This window comes from Lagopus leucura, unplaced genomic scaffold (assembly GCF_019238085.1).
Source record: "Lagopus leucura isolate 7727_CA_CO unplaced genomic scaffold, USGS_WTPT01 Super-Scaffold_100021, whole genome shotgun sequence".
Classification (NCBI taxonomy): Eukaryota; Metazoa; Chordata; class Aves; order Galliformes; family Phasianidae; genus Lagopus; species Lagopus leucura.
Window position 1 is genome coordinate 9,057,175 of NW_024962274.1, and position 19,385 is coordinate 9,076,559.

Below are 19,385 nucleotides of genomic sequence, written 5' to 3' on the forward strand. Positions count from 1 at the left end.
AGGTGGTGTTTGCACTTACAAAACTTTTCTTATAGGTTGAAAAATACAGTGATGCAAACATGCAGTTTTTAAAAAAATCTGTAAGTTATCCATAGCTTTATTTCATTAATATGTTGTATCAAAGCACTGTAAGCAGTGAACTTCACTAAACTTGAAATACTGTTTACTTGTGTTGATGTTAATACGTAAATGTCCCACGCTAGACTGACGTTATTGCAAAGCAGGTTACTTCATACACGTGGCATTTTTGGAAGCAAGAAAGTGAGGTACAGTATTTTAGACCTCCTTGGTTTTAGGCTTGATTCTTCCTTCCCAAGATGAAGCATAGATTGTTGGTTTTACTTACACTTCAGTATATTTGCTTTTTTTCTGAGGAGGATGAATTATGCTACATATCAGTAACTGATGCCTTATGCAATTAGAAAATATTTTTCTTTTCCTGTGTGCTAGCTTCTACAATATAATTTGCATCACCTTCAACTCTAAAATACCAATGTATCCCCACAAAGTATTAGATTACTTTTTGCTTACCACCTGACGTATTACACGATTCTTACTGAAAGCTCAGACGGTGAGTGGAGCTGCAGCATACATACAAGAATGAGTGTTTGCTGTATGAAGATAGTTTCTCTGTACATTCCAAAGTTAGGCTAAATTTTCAGATTCACTGTGAATTCTGCCTTCTCATTTCACTTGCTCAGCATCTTTTATCCCAGCAGAGAACAAAAACTTAAGAACTGAATGGGATACTTGATTCCTGTATGGCTTTCTGATTTGCTTTTTAATGATTAATAGCATCATTCAGGCAATATTGTTGCAAATCTGCTTCAAAGCTACTTTGCCTGAAGTACTATTGCTGTTCTTTTTGTAACTCTACTAGCAAACAAACCCAATCAATGCTAGTGTAGATCTATTTTTTTTGTTTGGGACTGCTTTCTTTCTTAGTGAAGATAAAATGTAGGTTTTTGGTGTACACAGTTAACTAAATACCAAGTAAATTGTGTATTTAAGTCGCTGATTATTGACACTAGAAACTTCAATTTCATAAGGCATCCACCTTGCTTTTTCAGTCCTGAGGCAGGCCTACTTTTTTTTTTTTGAGTGATATTTGGAAGGGTGTGGGAAAGGAGGAGGGTTCACTTAGCCATCTCGTACATAGGTAAGTATATGGAGATGTAAAATTGAACTGCTGCAAATGAGCAGAAATTTCAGTACTCAGTGCATTTTATGCAACTATTTTATTATCTGTGGCCTGTTCTGATTATTTTTCTTTCTTTTTTTCCTAAACTTTTACCTGAAAAAAGTTAGAATCTCAAAATAATTCACAAACCCTTCCAATGGGATTCGATTTGTACACATGTGTCTGATGAGGTCACTGCTTGTTGTTATGATACAGAAAAGCCTGTGTCTATTTTAGGCATTTACTGTACATTTCTCCCGTGAAAAGAGTGAGATCGTGTCATCTCATGCTCCCCACCCGCAGGTCACTTCCTGCAGAAATATGGACTAACTTAAACCTCGTGAGTACTGAACTGAGCGTCTCTTGCAGCCTCTAGTGTAAGAACCACACGTTGGGTTTGTAATATCTATTAAATAAACAAATTAAGGGGAATTCACTTTCATTACCTTGAATACACATTGTGTGCATTGTGCAAAGACAACACTTCTCCTGAACTCTGTTGAATTAATTTTTTCTGTGCGGTTCAGGGAAAGGTGGAAAATACCTTTCACTGATAGCTGCTACTTTTACTTAGCTCTGTTGGCTAATTCAGTGTCCCTTACTGGGTTAAACAAGGCTTTTTTATTTTTCGAGTGTCCCGGAGCTGCCTTTAAAATGCTGCAGCTGATATTTGTTGTCACGTTATTTTGAAGACCTCCTTTTTTCTTTTCCTTTTTAATATGTCTACAGTGTCTCTTCTGTCTTTCTGTTTTCTCTTTCGGTTTGCTTTTATTTTACTATTTTGGATTTCTGATTCAGCATTCCATATTCACATGCGTCTGTATCAATTACATTGGCTTATAGATCTAAAAATATATATAACTTCTGAAATATGATGCATAAGTAGGAATACCTGGGATCTTACCTGTCATTAGCTGGAATAGCTCAAAAAGTCAATTGAGATAGTGTTTTCAATTTGAGACTTGGATAGGAATTCGCAGAACTAAAACATAGAAGTACAGGAGTTTCTGGTACTGCTAGATTGATCTGCGTTTGTAATGCAATCTTAATCTCTTGAGGATATACCACGTTGATAAAGTTAAAATGCTTTACTGTACGTCAACATTGAATACTTCTTAAGCATCCAAAAAAAAAAAAAGGAAAAAATGAGAGCTGCTTAGCAGTTGCTGGGAATCCTTCACCTTCATTTCTAAAGCAATACTTGTGATATAGGCTTTCTGTATACGTAAAGAAAAGCTTATCTTATCAAAGATCCCAAAATTCTGGATGCTTATATTTTGGAGCCTCTTCCTTGAGGGCAGCATCACTCAACTCTTTATTTTTCTTCTACTGACTGTATTTTTACTACGTTACTTCTAAGAATTGAGTTTTGTGGTTGTTTCATGTTGAAACCTGAGTTGCTGAAGGCTCTTTGATTTGAAAGCTTTGATAGAGCTCTCGTGCTGCTTGGGCTTGTGGCAGCCCTGGGGATAAAACAGCTTTTGCTAGAAGTCCGAGCCTACAGTTAGCAGTGCTGTTCTTAAATAATGTATACAGCAACCCAAGGAAAGCATGTTTGAACAGAGTCAGCTGTGTCCTGTGCCAGCCGCCATTCACTGGCAGTTTCCAGGATACTCCTTTCAGCCTGCCTTGAAGAATGAGGCTGCTGCTCTGGGCAAATGCTGTCACTCAGATATTGCCTCTGATCTCATCTTTGTTTCCTGTTACAAATAAAGCATCTTTAGAGACCAGGGCTGAATAGGAAAGAGAAAGTACCGAGCTAATAGTACTGCAAAACACAGTTTAACATTAATGAAATTCCAGAGTGTGTACCTGAGATAAATAGGAATGCAAAAGTATTTTGGTCTTGTTCAACTTATTAAACATCTCAAATTAAGAAGGGATTTTGGAATGGATCTCAGCTTTGAGAGAAGCCTTTTCCTGGAGTACGTGTGTGGTAGGGGAAGTTAGTTATTTTCCCCCACCTTATTTCAAAGAGTCTGTTTCAGTCATTTTCATTTCTAGTATCCAACAGGAACTGTACCTGTGGAAAAACTCTGATTTGAGATAGGAACATGAAAATACAAAGTGTACATTTAGTTCAGTTCGGGGTCAAGTGCTGCTGGAATCAGCGGAATTCCTATGCCATAATGTGGCAGACAGGTCAGAAAGGCTGGTTGAACTGCAGAAGGTTTTTTTGCAGATGTCATGTTTTTAAATCATCCAGTGCTGTTAGATAGGTCCCTGAGGGCTTTAAGTTTTCACATAATTATTTGAAGTGCGTGAAATGCAGGTATAAAACACTTCTGGCTTGTTAGGATTTCATCCTATGAAAGGTTATATGTTATCTTGACAGAGAAAAACTAAGTAGTGTGTCAAAAAAGCATCAGCCAAAAGCCTGTATGATCTATGCAGTGAGTTCACAGGAAGTTTAGTTTTAATTTAGTCAATTTAAAAATATATTTAATCACTGAAATTGCTGAGGTGTTCTTGCTGTTTTGGCACAGAAATGTAACTCAGTTTTAGTAGCTTCTAAACCCCATAGTTTGTCCTTAAAACTGTAACTGAAATTCCTAATTGATCTATTGAAGAGTCTGGTGGGCAGGAGCAGAACAAACCTTAAAAACAGTTAAGATCCCTTGGCATTTCTCAGAGTATTGCAGTAATTTGTATGCAGTGTAAACATAGATTGTGATTAAACAGAAGTAACTGGTATGCAAGCAGTTCTACTAAATATATATAATTATGTAAGCTGTTAACGATCTCCATAAACAAGCCTATTGATACCCTGTTATTTGTATAAGCATTTTGTACCAGGTATGCACTGAACAAGATAACTCTTTGTTGCATTCCCACAACCCCAGTCCATTCCCTCGCAGAAGGGCAGCATGTCTTTGTAGTGATATGCAAGTGATGTGTGCCACTTAGCAAGCAGCTGTCTAAATTTATCATCTCTTGCCTGGCCATGTTCCAGTCCTTCCCTTTTCCTTCTCTCTTCTGCAGACATGTCACCTCATTAATGGTGCACGTGTGGTATTACAACTCTAGATGGTTTGTTTGTTTTTTTTCAGAGCTGCCTTTCCCTTTGCTCTTTTTCTCTCCACGGTTGTGCAGAAGTAAGAGTGCTTCTTACTTCTTTTGGTTGTTTTTTTTTCCTTTTCTCTCTCTTTTTTTTTATTTTGTCCTTTTTCTTTTTCTTTAGTGGACTGAAAATCAAAGCTTTAACCCGTAGCCCTGATGCAAGCCCAAATAGTCGCTGTCTGTCTGGATAGTTAGAAGTCATACTATTTACTTTAACAACTTAAACACTCATATGCTTGTAAAAGTATTTCTGGCAATCAACAATCTGCTTTGAATGCAAAATGCAAAATAAGACATTAGCTCTTAAATTTAACTTCTCATAGTTCACTATTAAAAGGTCTCTTAACTTACAGTAATACATGCCTTTTAACTGCACTGAACATAGTATTCATTCAGTTTGCATGCTTTTAAACTCGGATTGTATTTCAGAGAGCAAGTTAAATTGACACAATGCTTTATATCAAATTGCTGTTGCTGTATCTGCAGTGTGTTCTTACTAAAATGTTTTCCAAGTTAATTGGCTAATATTAGACTAGCTTTGATGCTCTAAGGTGTCAAAAAAGGGTTGGTATGATTACGTAGGCATAGAAGTATACACAGTTGGGCTTATTTTACATGGGGAATCTCTTGCTAAGAGTAAATTTTAAAATCATTATGTAAAATTCTAAAAAAGCCAGATGTTTTTTGGCTTTATGGATTCATAAAATATCAGTGAAAGGTTACAATGGGTACTTCCTGAAAATCAGTATAGTCCGAGTTTTTGCATCCGACCTTACCATGTGTGTTTCAAACTTAGCTGCAGCTGCTTATGTGATACGGTCACATCTAACTCTTCCATTTTTAAATATTAGGTTTTACTGCGATCACGATGACCAATCCCATTTGGCTAGTAAAGACACGACTGCAGCTTGATGCAAGGTGAGAATCTACAAATTGGAACTGGAAATATTTCTGTTGTGATAATACTGTGTTTAGATGCTGGGGATCTTTTCTGCTGTTCAGAATGTTGACTCTTTCAATATCCACAATTTTGAATTGGAAAGTTGGCGCTGATCAAGTTACAATTACGAGTTACACGATCATTTTTCTCTATTAGTCTGTTCTGTGCTGTGCTTGAGGCACTTCAGTAAACTGGCCAGCCAATTAGGAATGAATTATGAGGTAATCAATCTGATTAAAATATTATTCTTCCAGCCTCACGCTTACGTTTTCCTTCAGTCACACATTCATTTTCTTTCTGCTGAGGTTTCTCTCAAAACTCCCACTGATCCTGTTAAGAAAATACTGGGGGCTTTGCAGCGATGTTGAGGCTCTCACATCACAACAACTACTTATAGCAGTCTGTATCAGTTCACCCATCCAGGCGCACAAGAAAATTGTGGCTTGGGATATTGTTGGAGCTGAAGACGTAGATGCAGCTGCTTTCCTTGCCAGTTGATCTTCAACTCTGTTTTCCCATCCCATCAGCAAATCAGAGCCAGCAGCATTACCTGCTGTGAAATATTTGCCACCTTGCTCAGCCAAGTTCGGATTCACAGTTGTGTATACTTGTACCCACTCTTTCTTAAAGTTGGGCTTGGTACTTTGCTGCTGTCTGGTGCTGCAGTTTCAGACCATCAGGGTTTAAATACTGCCATCTAGTGATGGATCATTTTATTTTCATACATCTGTCTTGCTTGGACAGTATCCATACGATTCATAATAATGTCTTAGAAGGTTGTTTGCTGTTCTCTTCTGTGCAAGTTGCTCATTCAGGAGACCTCTGCTGGCAGAATTTGTATGCTGCAAGTGCGTGCACTGCGTGCTGCACTGAAGCATGTGTTATGTATCATCATAAGGACTTTGCAGAGTTGTGTACAATCATAAATCTTTCCATGTGCGCAGTTCAATTCAGCTTGTCAGATAAAGTGAGAGTTAGATTTATTTACCCAAATTGATACTGTCTAGTATAACTTGGGTTTATAGTTTTTGTTTTGACATATGAAAATTAGAAGCAAGAGGCTAAGGATGAAGATTTTATTGTCCTTCAAGTGTAGTATGCATATCACAAAGACTGATGAGTACATGCCTTGACATCAGCTGTGGCTTACTTGAATCAGATAAAGACTGCCTGTGTTCTTTTGTTGGTAGACCCTCTTTAGATATCTCAGTTGTTTGCTGATAGCTGTGGTGCTGTGAGGGCTGCTGTTTGAATCATAGCTGCTCTCCACTCTTTTCATGTTCGAGTGCCTCAAAATCATATAATTCCTAAAGGCTTTACTGCAAAACCTGCACTTCTAGAACAGGATGTAATTGCCATGCTGTAGAATCTGTTTATTTGAAGCATATTTTAAGGGAAAATCCTTTCATTATGCAGAAGAAAATCATCAGATTTTTCACAAATCCCTGACTTGTACAGTTCATTTGGAAGCCTGTTTTTTCAGGCAATTTCACTCTTTGTTCTGTAAGATTGTGGGAAGCATGGAGTTATTCATCTGTATGACATTTTTCTTTAATCATACTATATGAAGTTTGGATTGGATTCGCTGTAATGTTTTACTTGTGTTCACTTCCAAATTGAGAGTCTTCATTTAAATGTCAAAATTGGAATCTCTCAACATTGGTGTGAGTTATTTCCTGAATCATCTTGTCACTCAGAATACCTGCTTAATTATTTTCTAATCTCAAGTTGCACTGGTTTGATATCTGTGGTTCTTTTCTTCTTAGGAACCGTGGAGAAAAACGAATGAGTGCTTTTGAATGTATCCGAAAAGTTTATCGATCAGATGGTGTTAAAGGCTTTTACAGAGGAATGTCGGCATCCTATGCAGGCATATCTGAGACTGTTATTCATTTTGTTATTTATGAGAGCATTAAGAGAAAACTGCTGGAGCATAAGACTGCTTCTGCCATGGACAATGAGGACGAATCGGCAAAAGAAGCTTCGGACTTTGTTGGAATGATGATGGCTGCTGCCACTTCTAAAACTTGTGCAACATCAGTAGCATATCCCCATGGTAAGAGGGACTCGTGTAGTTGAGAGCCTGACTCAGTGTGATCAAATTGTGTCCTTCAAGTGAATTGTAGCTGACTTTGACTCACTTGCTCAAGAACAAATTTTGGCTAATGCTATTCACGGCACATTCAGTGAGTCCACATGAGTGTAATATTTGGAAACAAAAATAATTTTAAATGGAATTATACAGTGGTTGGTTTTTGTCGATGTTTATTTTTCCCAGGGATTTGCCGGGGTTTGGCTGAAGTGCTTAGGGAGATGGAAATTTTTAACTTGGAATCTGTGTACCCAGGAATTTCGTGTAACTCTATGAGGGACTGTGGTGGTTTACCACCAGTAAGTAGCTAAGCACCAATGCACTGCTTTCTTACTCTCCCTCCTCAGAAAGATGGGGAGACAATATAATGGAATAAGCTCACAGGTTGAGATAAGGCCAAATAAACCCAATACAGAGAGAACAACTTTCTGGCTCATAAGAAAATAGGCAGCCTAGTGTGGTTTTTGGTTGCACTTGATTTTCCAGCAGGGTAGTTATGTATACGTTGTTTATTGATGTATTGAATACTTAATTTGTGACCATTTCCAAGCTGAAAAATACAAACTGTCCTCTTCTGGATTTTGACAAGCAAACTCCTTTAGCTGTATATTCAGCAGTGCGTAAGTATTTAGTTTGTCCCTTACACATAGCTGGTTAACTTCTGTTTGTCTTTTTTTTTTTTAAGAGCTTCGCTGATATTGAGAACCTGAAATGGGGGAATGGTTGGCTTTTTTAATGTGAAATGGCTGGTTGGTTACTGGGAAAGGTGATATCACAAACATAACCCCATCTGGTTTCCTTTATACAGAAGTTGTACGAACAAGGCTAAGAGAAGAGGGAACAAAATACAGATCTTTCTTCCAGACATTATCTTTGCTTGTGCGAGAAGAAGGGTATGGATCCCTCTACCGAGGTTTAACTACACATCTGGTCAGACAGATTCCAAACACAGCTATCATGATGTCAACCTATGAGGTCGTAGTCTACTTGCTGGATGGATAGCAGCGTGTCAAGTGTTCCTAAAGGAAGGCAGAAGACTGGAAGACTGGAGTGGACTACTGAATGCCAGATGTGGTGGGCAGAAGGAAAGTTGTATCAGGAACATGCAGATATGGACAAAAAAGAAAGTTGATTGTAGGCAACTATGATAATTTTGCTGCCTTATTGTATGGTCTCTTAGCAATGTGACAAGTAGAAGCTGCCCCTTAGGGAATGCCTTTATGCATTTCTTTATTCAAAACTACTACTTTGTTTCCATCTGTTAATCTATAGACAAGGCTATTCAGTCATCTTCAGAGACTTAATGCGTGAGGGAAGGGTCATGGAACTTTTTGGGCAGCCTTATTGCCACCTTGTAATGGTTGCTCTCAACCACATCCTTTTTGTTCTGTTCTACTGCACAGTAACATGTTGGAAGAATGAGGAGGATAATACTTCCATACTTTTCCATATCTGAAATTTTCATTCAGTTGTTCTGAATGTTCATACAGAGACTGAGGTAGTCAGTGTGTAAAGCTTTCCATGTTGCTACCTCAAGAAATAGGATATGACACAGGGACCCAAAATTGAATCACTTCTTCACTACAAACAGTGATACTTGTGTTGCATTTTTTCTTTTTAAATTTGAACAGTGTTCTAGATTGGTGAGAGAGAATCTGATTATTGAACTCTTCAGGTTATCAATTTCTTGATATTGGTGTATGTAGACTTTTAGTTCTTCTGCATCACTGTTTTTTCGTTCTGAAGTTTTCCCCCCTTTTTAAAAAAGAGAGGCCTATGACACACCCTCCTGTATCATCAGTTTTCTTTTCTAGTCTGTCAAGTTGCTCACACAGCTGCTGGAGAGCTTGCTGAATGCTACTTTATAGCTTCTCCAAGGGATGCTCACTGTTACAAGATATCTTTAACTAGCCCAGCCTACTGTTTGTGAAGACAGGATTAATTCAGAGTTTCATGCTACTGCAGAGCAGGATGTTTTTATCCTAAGACTTCGGACAGAGCTTGACCTACCTTATGGTATCTACACTTGAGTACAGGGGAAGATCCTGCATCACAATGGTTGGAAGGACTAGAAAGTAGAAAAAGTTGGAGCTGTGATAAGTTTCTTCAGTGCAGACAACCGCTGTACAGAATGATGGAGAAGTAAATTATTTTTTTGTAAGCATATCCCTTAATAATTGCTGTATCATTTTTTTCCAGTTTGAGCCGGTGTTCAGAACAGCAGTTGACATGTAACCTTATCCTCCAGTTCTGAACATTCAGGCACTGTTTTTTGTTGCTTTATAAGCCAGCTGCAAAAATGTGTTGCGTTCAGTGACAAGGCTTAGATAGTTAATTCTGACATAGCTTACAGTATTGTCCAAAATCATACAATTGGTCATACAATCAAAAACAAGTTTAACGTTATGAGAACTTGTGCAGGTTTCCAGACAAATCTTTAATGTGCACCTTGAGTATCTGTCTGTCTACATCCATGATCCTAATGAGAAAGATGACCATTACAAAACTGGGGGCAATAGCTTTCTACGTATGAATGCTGCTACACTGGTATGACAGAACTGTGCTATCGACTCCTCCAGTGTGGTACTTCAGTGTACTTAAACTCTGCATTGTGTGCAATGGCTTTCTTATCAATGACTCCTTATGCACTTTGTGGCCTTCTGGCTTGTGAGTTTTCTTTCCCACTCTGGTTATCTGTAGTCAAACTGTGTTCAGTACATGCAGTTTGGTTTTAAACAAAGCATGTGGTTTGATTTCCATATAACTGCAGGATAAAGCATTTTCTGCTGTAGACCTGCAGGATCTCTGTTGCAGTAGTTCTGTAGGCTGTACATAAAAGCTAGAAGCTTACAGAACAATTGGTCTGGCTTTTTCTTGTTCACTTTATTTTGAACCATGTAATGTTTTCCCCACTGTCAAAATATTTCAGTACCCCAAGTAAATGTACTAATTTCTTTCTCCTCTAAGAGCCACTTACAGTGCACACACAGTGACCTCGCAGTGGAATCTTGTCTGTATTGTCTTTGTCTTTGGGCAATGTTGTCTTACCTTTTAAAGACAAATACTGTGGTCTGTGATGTACCCACAAAGGTGAATTTGATGGTTTTAAAGAACTGAGGGGAGTGCTGAAATGTATGTTCTAAAATTGGCCTCTCTAGGATAAATCCAGTGTATTATTTGTGGCTCTGAGTTTCAAAGATTTACTGTGATACCATTATCCAGACAACTAAGTGCAGCACTAACTACTTTAATTTTTGATCTATAAAAAGTGGATTACCCATCAGCTATCTTGAGTTGGTTGATCAGAGCCAAACTTAAAATTGGCATGACAATTTTCAGCTTGGATATTTGTGAATACAATTAACATTTGCTTTAGTCCAGGCTTTGTGCAGATTACTCTCCTGTGGTTTTTACTGGATGCAGTCTCCCTTGATCAGATGTACATCTCTTCCAGCAGCTCTCTGGGTACCCTGTGTACCTTCTGGGTGAGATCAGTCCACTTGGAGTTGCTTTTAAAATAAAAATTGAAGCAAAGAATGCTAAAAGGACAATTAAATATGGGTGATAATAGCTGAAAATAGACAATCAGCTTGAAGTTCCACCTTGTCAGTGGGGGTTGAAGTAATGTTTTAGCCTTCAGGGGTGATCTTTTTATTTTGTCTTACTTAAGGAAACAAAACTTAAGCCCAGTTTCTTGGATTTTTGTTAAACTACCAATACCTGTAAAGTTACCTCTGAAATATTTCCCAAAGATCTTTAAATTATTTATATTGTTTGCCTGATATTTTTTACAAAAAGAAAAAAAAAAAAAAGAAAAGCAAAGGGAATAAGAACATGCTACATTAGTAATATCCTTAACTACAGAACTGAAAGGAGTGTGTTTAAACTTTCTTGTAACTTAAACGGTCATCTTAGTTTGTTTGAATGTAGTGTATTTATTTCACCTTTTTCCCTGCCAAAGATGCAAAGGTTTTGGAGGTCAGAGACAAGTCTCAGTAATTAGTTTCTCTCCATAGATTTCCTTTGTTGTGATAGGCCCCTAAATGCTACTGCAAGCTATTAATTTTGATTTGGGACACTGAGACCGCAGTGTGCAGAGCTTGCCAAAAGGTGGCACTGCAGCATGCATTGATCGGAGGGAAGAAGGGGCTTGTGTGATGGTGTGTGTGCAGCTTGTTGTTGGGTTTCTCCAGCATATTGAGGGGTGATGTGGCAAGGGTGGCCTGAGATTGAGAAAATTTGACCTCAGTGAGTGCAGTCACGTCTCGCCGCCCCTCTGTTACCCCTTCTATCTCTGTAGTGCTGTGCTAACAGGTGAGTTGTGGTGTGTTGCAGCGGGCTGAACCCAGCACTTAAACTGACCAATAGATCTGCTAGCTTTTGTTCTTTTAGGTAGATTTACACTAGAGTTTTATGGAGTTGTTTGGTTATTTTAAATGAATCATCAGCCTGTTCACTTCGATGTGGACATTGCACCTATTTAGTTCCCTGTTTACATAATGCACTCCATATATTTTCTTCGTAATTGAGATGTTTGTTAATGACATTTTCTGTTATGTTTTTGTTCCTATGATTACATTTGTAACATTCCTCAGACCTGTAGTATTTTAAAAGAAAACTTCCAGATCCAAAATGTTGGAGAGCCTTTATATATATCGCTTCCTGTTTGAACTGTTCAAATTCAGAAAAAGCTGAACGCTGAAGTGTGCCTCGGTAAATGTGCTCCTTTTTTTTTTTTCAAGTTTGTCTGTAGAAATTTAGTTATGTAAGTTTTCAGTTCTTCTATTTAAGAGAGTCTGCCTACCCTGCATATGTGAACGTAATTATGCCCTGAGAGTCATAGCTAAACACTCACAAAGGATAGTTTGAGGATACTTTCATACTCGTGAGGTTTGCTATTATTCTTGCGTACATTCTTGGCTGTAAACTGTGTACATTTACTCTGTATTTATATTGTTAACTCTTTTGTTTGGATTGCTTTAAACTTCAAAGCAAATTAAAATGATGTGCTTCTATTCAGACGTTGCCTTCTGTGATAAACTGTACTTTGATGTTTCTGATTTTTTATTATTGGTATATACCAGTGCCTGGACAATTGCGATTAAAACAGAGCGATTCGTTAGGAGATGACTGTGAATCATTTTTGTCTTTTGCCTTTTTACACTGGCTGGGAATAATGCATTTGTGTTGTACTTGTAACATTCATCCTTTGTTAGAAGTAATATTTGACATAAGTTAGTGGCGTGTGCTCTTACAGTTAAATTCAGATGCTGTTTTTGTCTGTCAGCTGAGGTTCAGTAACCAGCCATCAGAAAACATCTAGCACGCAGTACTACTGGCAGAAATGAAGGGTGGTATTTCCTTAAAAAGTTCAGACTTGAGATTCAAGGAGTGGATTATAAGTGCTTTTGTGATGAAACGTTATTAGATATGATTTCTTTTTAACTGCATGTATTTAATATGAAGTCCATTGTCAGAATTAACTCGTAAATCATTCTGCACAAGTATAAGCAGCTTTTGTTTGCAGTTTATGCTGCATTCTGGCCTAGCCTTCCCCTGTGTGTTCTGAAACTGAATCCTTAGCAGTCTGTGGTGCAAACTTGATGTCACCAATTCCATTCTTTCAGAAGTATTTCAAAATTCACATTAAAACAGCATGTGTATGATAACTTTCATTTCTTTTTCTTCAGTAGGTGTTAATCTGAATTGACCTACCCTAATCTGCTGCTGAGACTCTTAGCATCGAGGTCATCCAAACTTAGAGGTGATTGGTCTGCTGGAATTACTGCAGGCAACCCATGTGCTTATGCGTGGCACATCTGAAATGAAACCTATCATTGACATAATGGTAACTGTCTGCATATTGATCTCAAGCTCTCAGAGAGGCAAATTGGCAGGGTGGACTTTAGGTTAAGTGTGTGGGGATTTTTTGACATTCATGTTACTTTACAACCCTTTCTACTTGAGTGGTTGTATTAAGCTTGCCCTGGTCAAAAGGCATATATGTAAAGTAAAGGTATGTGAAATCCTAATTGAGTCATGGTGTGGTGCAATGCAGAGGTGGTCGGCCATAGATGCAACCTAAAGCACGTGAAGCTTATTAAAGGTCTCTCACAATTAAAGCCCATGAATTCGGTAATACACTTAAAAATTAAAAAAAAAAAAACTTCCAAAAAAAATACTTCTCAAATCTTCTAGGCATAGTTACCAGCCACTGTGACTCAATGTGAGTATTTTCTGTCAAAGGTAGGAAATGCTGAGACAGAAATCTAGTTCTAATGAACAAAAAAGCAGTGTATTAAACTGGGGAAGATAGACTTGCTTGTTTTAAATTCAGTACTGTATGGAATACTCTTAACACTGATTTCACTAATGCAAGTGTACTTGCTACTGATAGACTTGTGTGAAGTTAACTAGCTTTTAAAGACAGTCTCCAGGTGGTGAATCTTAGCACTACTTCTGTGGATTTCTACCTAAGGGAGCATTTCATACCTTAACTGTGGTGGTTCAGAAGTTGGTAGCTTTTTCTCATCTCGCTCCTGTGGCAGATGATTAAGATGGGACTGAGGATGCAACTGCTGAAATTAGTGCCTCTGAAGTGCAAACAAAATTCCAAGCTGTCTATTCTGAGACTTGAGCATCCATCTAAAATTCTGAAAATAGGCATGTAAAGTGCAAGTCTGGCAGAAAATATTTGAAGAAATTTGATAATTTGGGACTGTTGCTAGATAATTAGTGACTAGATAAGGTACTAGCAATATTGAAGGAAAACAATTACATGAGGAAACTACAGGCATCAGTAGCAAGCAGAGCTCCCAGTACATCCCTCTTCTGCAGAATGTTATATGTAAAGGTAAGCGTACAGTAAGAAAGAACTGATGGTTTTGAAATAAGCTAATGATTGCTTGTGACAATGTTTTATTTTATATGGAAAAAAAAATCAGAAAATACATTCCATATGGATTTTGTGGAAGTATCTCATGTGGATCTACAGAGAAAAAATCTTTGTTATTCCAGCCTGGATAAGATGTTGTCTCAAGGGGAAGTTTTGTAGTGGGAACTGTTGGATTGGTGTGAATAGTACCAAGTATTTGATGAGGTCTCTAGAAAATTTCTGCAACAGTCCGACTTGGTAACTTCTGTCTGTCAGTGCTTTGCACAGGAAAAACTTGGCTGTATCGTTATGATTTGTATTTGATCATTTGGAAAGAACTGTCAATATAGGGTAAGTGTTGAACACAAGAGGAAAGTAGATTGTTCTGACCAGTAAAATAAGGTTAAATAATAGTATACAATGCATACTAGATCAATTATAAACTATTAATGAGAATTTTTGTTATAGGCTAAGAATGTTACTTCAGCTTGAGAAGATAGAAGAAAAAGACTCCAGGTATAGTCAGATCAATAGTGACCACTGTTACCTACCTATATTAAATAAAGTTAGAGTTTTAGGATGCTGGAGGAGCATGAGCAGCAATTGTTTGTATGAATGTTGAGCTGACCAGCTTGGGGTATTTTGCACAGTACTGGTTCATCACTGCTATGGAAAGGAGAAAGTTAACAGAAATGACTGGGAGAAGTGTGCATATCCTGTCTGAGCATAAAACTGTATCGTAGCCTGATGGAACCTGAAAAGGGATATGGTGACTTTCCTGCCAGCATTCAGTTATAAGACCTACTGCTGCAAAATGAAGAGCTATTTGCTGACTAATTATATCTAACATAATAATGCGAAGCAGTACTAAGCAGAGAGCTGGAAGAAGGTAAGCATCAAGTGCCTGAACAGTATGTTGAAGGGATGTGTGATGTGGTTGTCTATTGATAACACAGACTGCATTTACCAACCTAAGTGGTTGCTTCTGTATTTAAGTGGGAATTAGGTGCTCTGCTAATGATTGAGTTAGTCTGTGTTTGTGGGGTGTATGTGGCTTTTCAGAAGGATTTGGAGAACAGATGAACTAAGGCTCTTTCTTCCTTCTGTCCTTCCTCTTAGGATCAAGCAAGCCCCAAAACTTTTTTTTCTAACATTCCCTTCGTGTGTCTATCTTCAAGCAGTTTATCACTTCTAGCTGAACAATATATTTTTCTGCTGATGTGAATTTTTCCATGTACTTTACCACATGCAGCTTTTCAGCAGATGTTTCATTTTGTTAATGCCTAAGAGATGATGTTATTGCTTACTAAGACATTAGGAAAGAATGCATTGCTTTCTCACTGAGCATGCAAGAAACCAAGGAAATTCCTGGTGTATGTCTACTTTAGTTGAGCTAGAGTGGGACTGCTAATGTGAAATGTTGTATCTTTGGTACTTTGTTCCTGCTACATTTAGTTGCATTGGTTCCAGATCCCTACTGCATTTCAGTGATTTCATACAGTATGTTCCAAATATTCAGTTAAATATAAACCACTGAATTATCACTGTCTGTACTTTTCCCTTTCTCTTAATGCTATCGACCACTGTTTTGACATAGGCTTAATGTTACAGAGTACTTCCTTCTGGATTCGTTCAGCTTAGTTCATTGCTATTTCATATAGTTGCTTTCCTCTAGTTTCCATGGGAAAGGATTTTGTAGATCTAAAGTGAATTATGATAATAAAAGTGCTGGACCTCATGAATATGAGATGACTGTTTCTAAAGATGATGTGGGAAGATTTCCGTGTAATCATGATGTGTTCACTCAGAGTAGGCTTTAAAGGTAAAATCAGGAGAGTGATGTGTAGCAGCAGGTAGGAAGAACAGAACGAAAATTCGGAACTTCCAAGGTGAAATCTAATTCAGCCTGTGAAAAAATGTATGTAGTGAGGGCAAATTTCTGCATTAAGCAAGGATTTGAGAATAATGAATGTGGAGTGATTGGGGGCATTGTAAAAGTTCTAAGGGGTCTTGATGCTGAGAAGCTTGTATTTTCCAAATTATAGGTTAAGAATTTCCCTGGAAAGCATAAAAATCTGCATATGACTTGGAGATGATATTTCAAAGCTAAAGTCTTGTCCTCGTTGTAACAAGAAGAAGCATGAAGCATGAATAGAATGGATAGTGAGGTGTGATTGGATTTCTCCTCTTGTTTTAATGATCTGGGGTTACACGTGTAACTTTCAAAAACTCATGTTAAGGATGGTCCCCTTTGCTGGCAGTCACTGTCTTATGGAATAAAACTCAAGTGTGATTTTGCAGAATTTTTCTTCTATTTTGTTGCACCAGATTCTTCCATTGACTGGTCTGTGTGAGGAGAATATAAAAGTGTGAACACTCTTAAGAGCTGTTTCTGGTTGCTTGCTGACTTTAGATCCTCAGTAGCATCTCCAGAAGAGTGTCCTGTAGAAATATTTCTGCAGACCCATGTTGCCTGCTTCCAAAGACGAAAGACCAGTTCTTTCAGGGTAATTCAATGTATGCTCAGGGTAGGCTTTGGTTGAAATTAGCGGGAGCCTGGTAGATACAGGTACTGAAGGGAGACTGCATCTCTTGAGAGAAAATTCACCCGTTTCTCTGTAATAACCTTTGAAGAGGGAGTGAATGATTGAATAAAGAAACAACTGTTCTTGCTGAGGAGGCCCAGTAGGTGTGAGTCTCTTTCCAGAGTTGAGACAACTCTGCAAGGAATTCTGAAAATCACCATGGATTTCCCTAGACATTCCCTGCTTTCAGCTGTATCCAACAGCAAGGTCTTCTGGGGAAAAAATAGAGGCTGGCTTCTTCATCCTCTGGAAAAAGAGAGAGATACTATTGCTAAGTCTGATTGCAGTCTACAAGTACTGTCTCTTACGTTGGATTCTCACTGATGTATAAATAACTTCTTAACTTCTACCTGCTAAAGGCAGGTAAGAGTAATTTTTTTCTTAAGTTGGTAGATTTTCATGGTGTATCTTAAGTGCTTTCACTCTGTCATTCCTAGAGATACTTGTTTCCCCTCTGTCTCTTCTGAAACTTAGCTATCAGTACAGGTTTAGAGTTTATATTATCATTGCCTGCCATTAAAACTGTTTCCTGGCTTTCGTAGTGATTGAATGACTTGCAAATTGTTGTGGGGAATTCCTGCTGGATCTGTGCTGGTTACATTTATAGGTTTGGGAATATGGTTTGAATTTCTTGCAACAAAAATGACCTATTATCATTCACACGTTTTCCTAAGAGACTAGTTGAGGGAAAATTCTGAAAAATAACGAGCACTCAGCTGTGCTTGTGGGGTGGTCCAGTATTATTCTCTAATTCACTCAGGCAATGGACAGACATTTAAAGCTCCTTCTTTGCTATACTAAAATTCACGAAACCAGTATAATAATATTGACCTTTCCCCATTAGAGGAAAGGATATCAGCCATAGTCCCTGTTATTATGGAGGAGGCTGTTGCCAAGTCTTTATAGCTGGGATATAAACGGAATATTACCTTTTGAGCAATAGTAGCTTAGAGCTGTTGAAACCACACACACTAAAGTATTTTAACCACACAGGGGGCAAACCATTCTGAGCTTTCAGCTTCTCTTGCAGATCTCCTGTAGCTCAATTTAGCTAGAACTATACTCCCATCACCTTCTTTCCGAAGATCAAATAGTTTCCTTATGGCAGGATAGGGATGCTGGAGCAGTCATCAGATATTCTCAGCTATTTCTGTAGGGTTACTGTTCTGGTAGTTCTGAGAATCTGAACTTTTCACTTAGGAAAAATAGCACCCATTCCTGAAAAGGGATGCAAAATTGATTTGGGAGGGATGGGATTTTTAGAGTTGGCAGATAAGAAAAGCCACTAAAAGGTAAGTAGAAAGCATAAGGTTTTAGCTTAAAAGAAAAGCCCAAAAGACATAACTAGAGCCTCTAAATATCTCAGGAAAGACAAATGGTGGAGAAACTTGGCAATATGTGGTGGCAGTACTTGCCAAGCTTCCTGTTCCTTCCTAAAGCTGAAACAATATTGGGATTCAGAGCTGTACATCCCTTCTGAAATGGTATAGGTGAAGAGATATGTGGTAAAAAAATACATAATCCCATAGAGAGAGAGAGAGAGAGAGAGAGAGAGAGAGAGATGTGCATCTTAATGCAACTGTATCAAGTCTTTCTGGTTTGCATGTGCTGGAGAACCAGTAGAGGAGCTTAGGGTTAGGTTTCTCCTAACCCTATCTCCTTGCCTGGTTTCTCCTTAGCTGTATGTCAGAACACAGCTTGGAAGGGAGATGAGATAGAGCTGTAGCAATTCCCAGGCCTGTTTGGACGCTCAGTGTAGCTCCTCTTTGCTGAAGTCAGGTACAACAGTAAGTTGGGGAAAGGGGATGGATTCCAGCTGGTAATGAGGAACAAAAACTTTTCTTCCTCGTTCTCCTCCTGTTCTGATTTTGGCTGGGAGAGAGTTATTTTCCTTCTTAGAGGCTTGTATGATATCACGTTTTGGATTTAGGAGAGGAGTAATGTGGTAATACACTGTTTTAGTTGTTGCAGAGCAGTGCACACAGGGAGACCTCTTGCTGCTATAGATGAACTGTAGGAATGCCCAAGCATTTTACTTTGCAAAGCATCTGGAATTTTTTCTCTGCCTGTATCCAGAAATGCCATAGTGTAGACAGGAACATCTAGCTTGAACCTGAAATTCCACATTCGTTTTTACAGATTCTTTTAGGAGCTTGGTTTAGAATAGGAAGTAGGAAATGAAAATACAAGGAATAACTGCAGCTATCTTTGGTAATATAGACAGTGTTGTTCTGGCTTGTTGCTCCTTTTGCTTTCAAATAAGAAAAAGGTAAGAGCACTCACAGAAGAGAAAAAGAATCTCAGATTCATATTCACTCTCTGTCTTGAAGATTCTTGCCTTTCAGATGTGTGAGACAGGCTGTTCCTGGCTCAGATTTACATTTCCTGCTTCTTTTGTTGTTGTTTGTTTGTTTGTTTTTATCATGAATTGCAACTGAAAAGAATTCAGGAGACTTGGAGGAAAGGAAGGAGGAAAATAGAAGTGTTTTGTTGGCTGGTTCTTGCCTTTTTTCTCAAATCACTGACTAGAAGGGGAAATGAGGAGCGCAATCATGGTTTTTCTCCAAAAAAGGGATTTGTCTTTTGTTTTTTTTTCCCTTATGTACATTCTTTGATTTCCCTTCTCCAAATATTTTTTCTGTCTGTTTTCTACA

At 38.1% G+C, this 19,385-nt stretch overlaps 1 protein-coding gene across 2 annotated transcripts in view; it reads left to right on the forward strand.

The window, feature by feature from the left end:
• SLC25A36 (solute carrier family 25 member 36) overlaps positions 1-12,291 on the forward strand; it is a 31,339-nt gene extending 19,048 nt beyond the window's left edge. The window contains exons 5-8 of one of the 2 annotated variants that reach the window (XM_042878272.1): positions 4,231-4,275; positions 5,092-5,158; positions 6,947-7,236; positions 8,081-12,291. In XM_042878272.1, the coding sequence (XP_042734206.1) occupies positions 4,231-4,275; positions 5,092-5,158; positions 6,947-7,236; positions 8,081-8,274 (596 nt within the window). In that variant the 3' untranslated portion in view covers positions 8,275-12,291. The remainder of the gene's footprint in view (positions 1-4,230; positions 4,276-5,091; positions 5,159-6,946; positions 7,237-8,080) is intronic. The other variant, XM_042878273.1, reaches the window with a different exon arrangement.
• Positions 12,292-19,385: the final 7,094 nt, after the last annotated feature.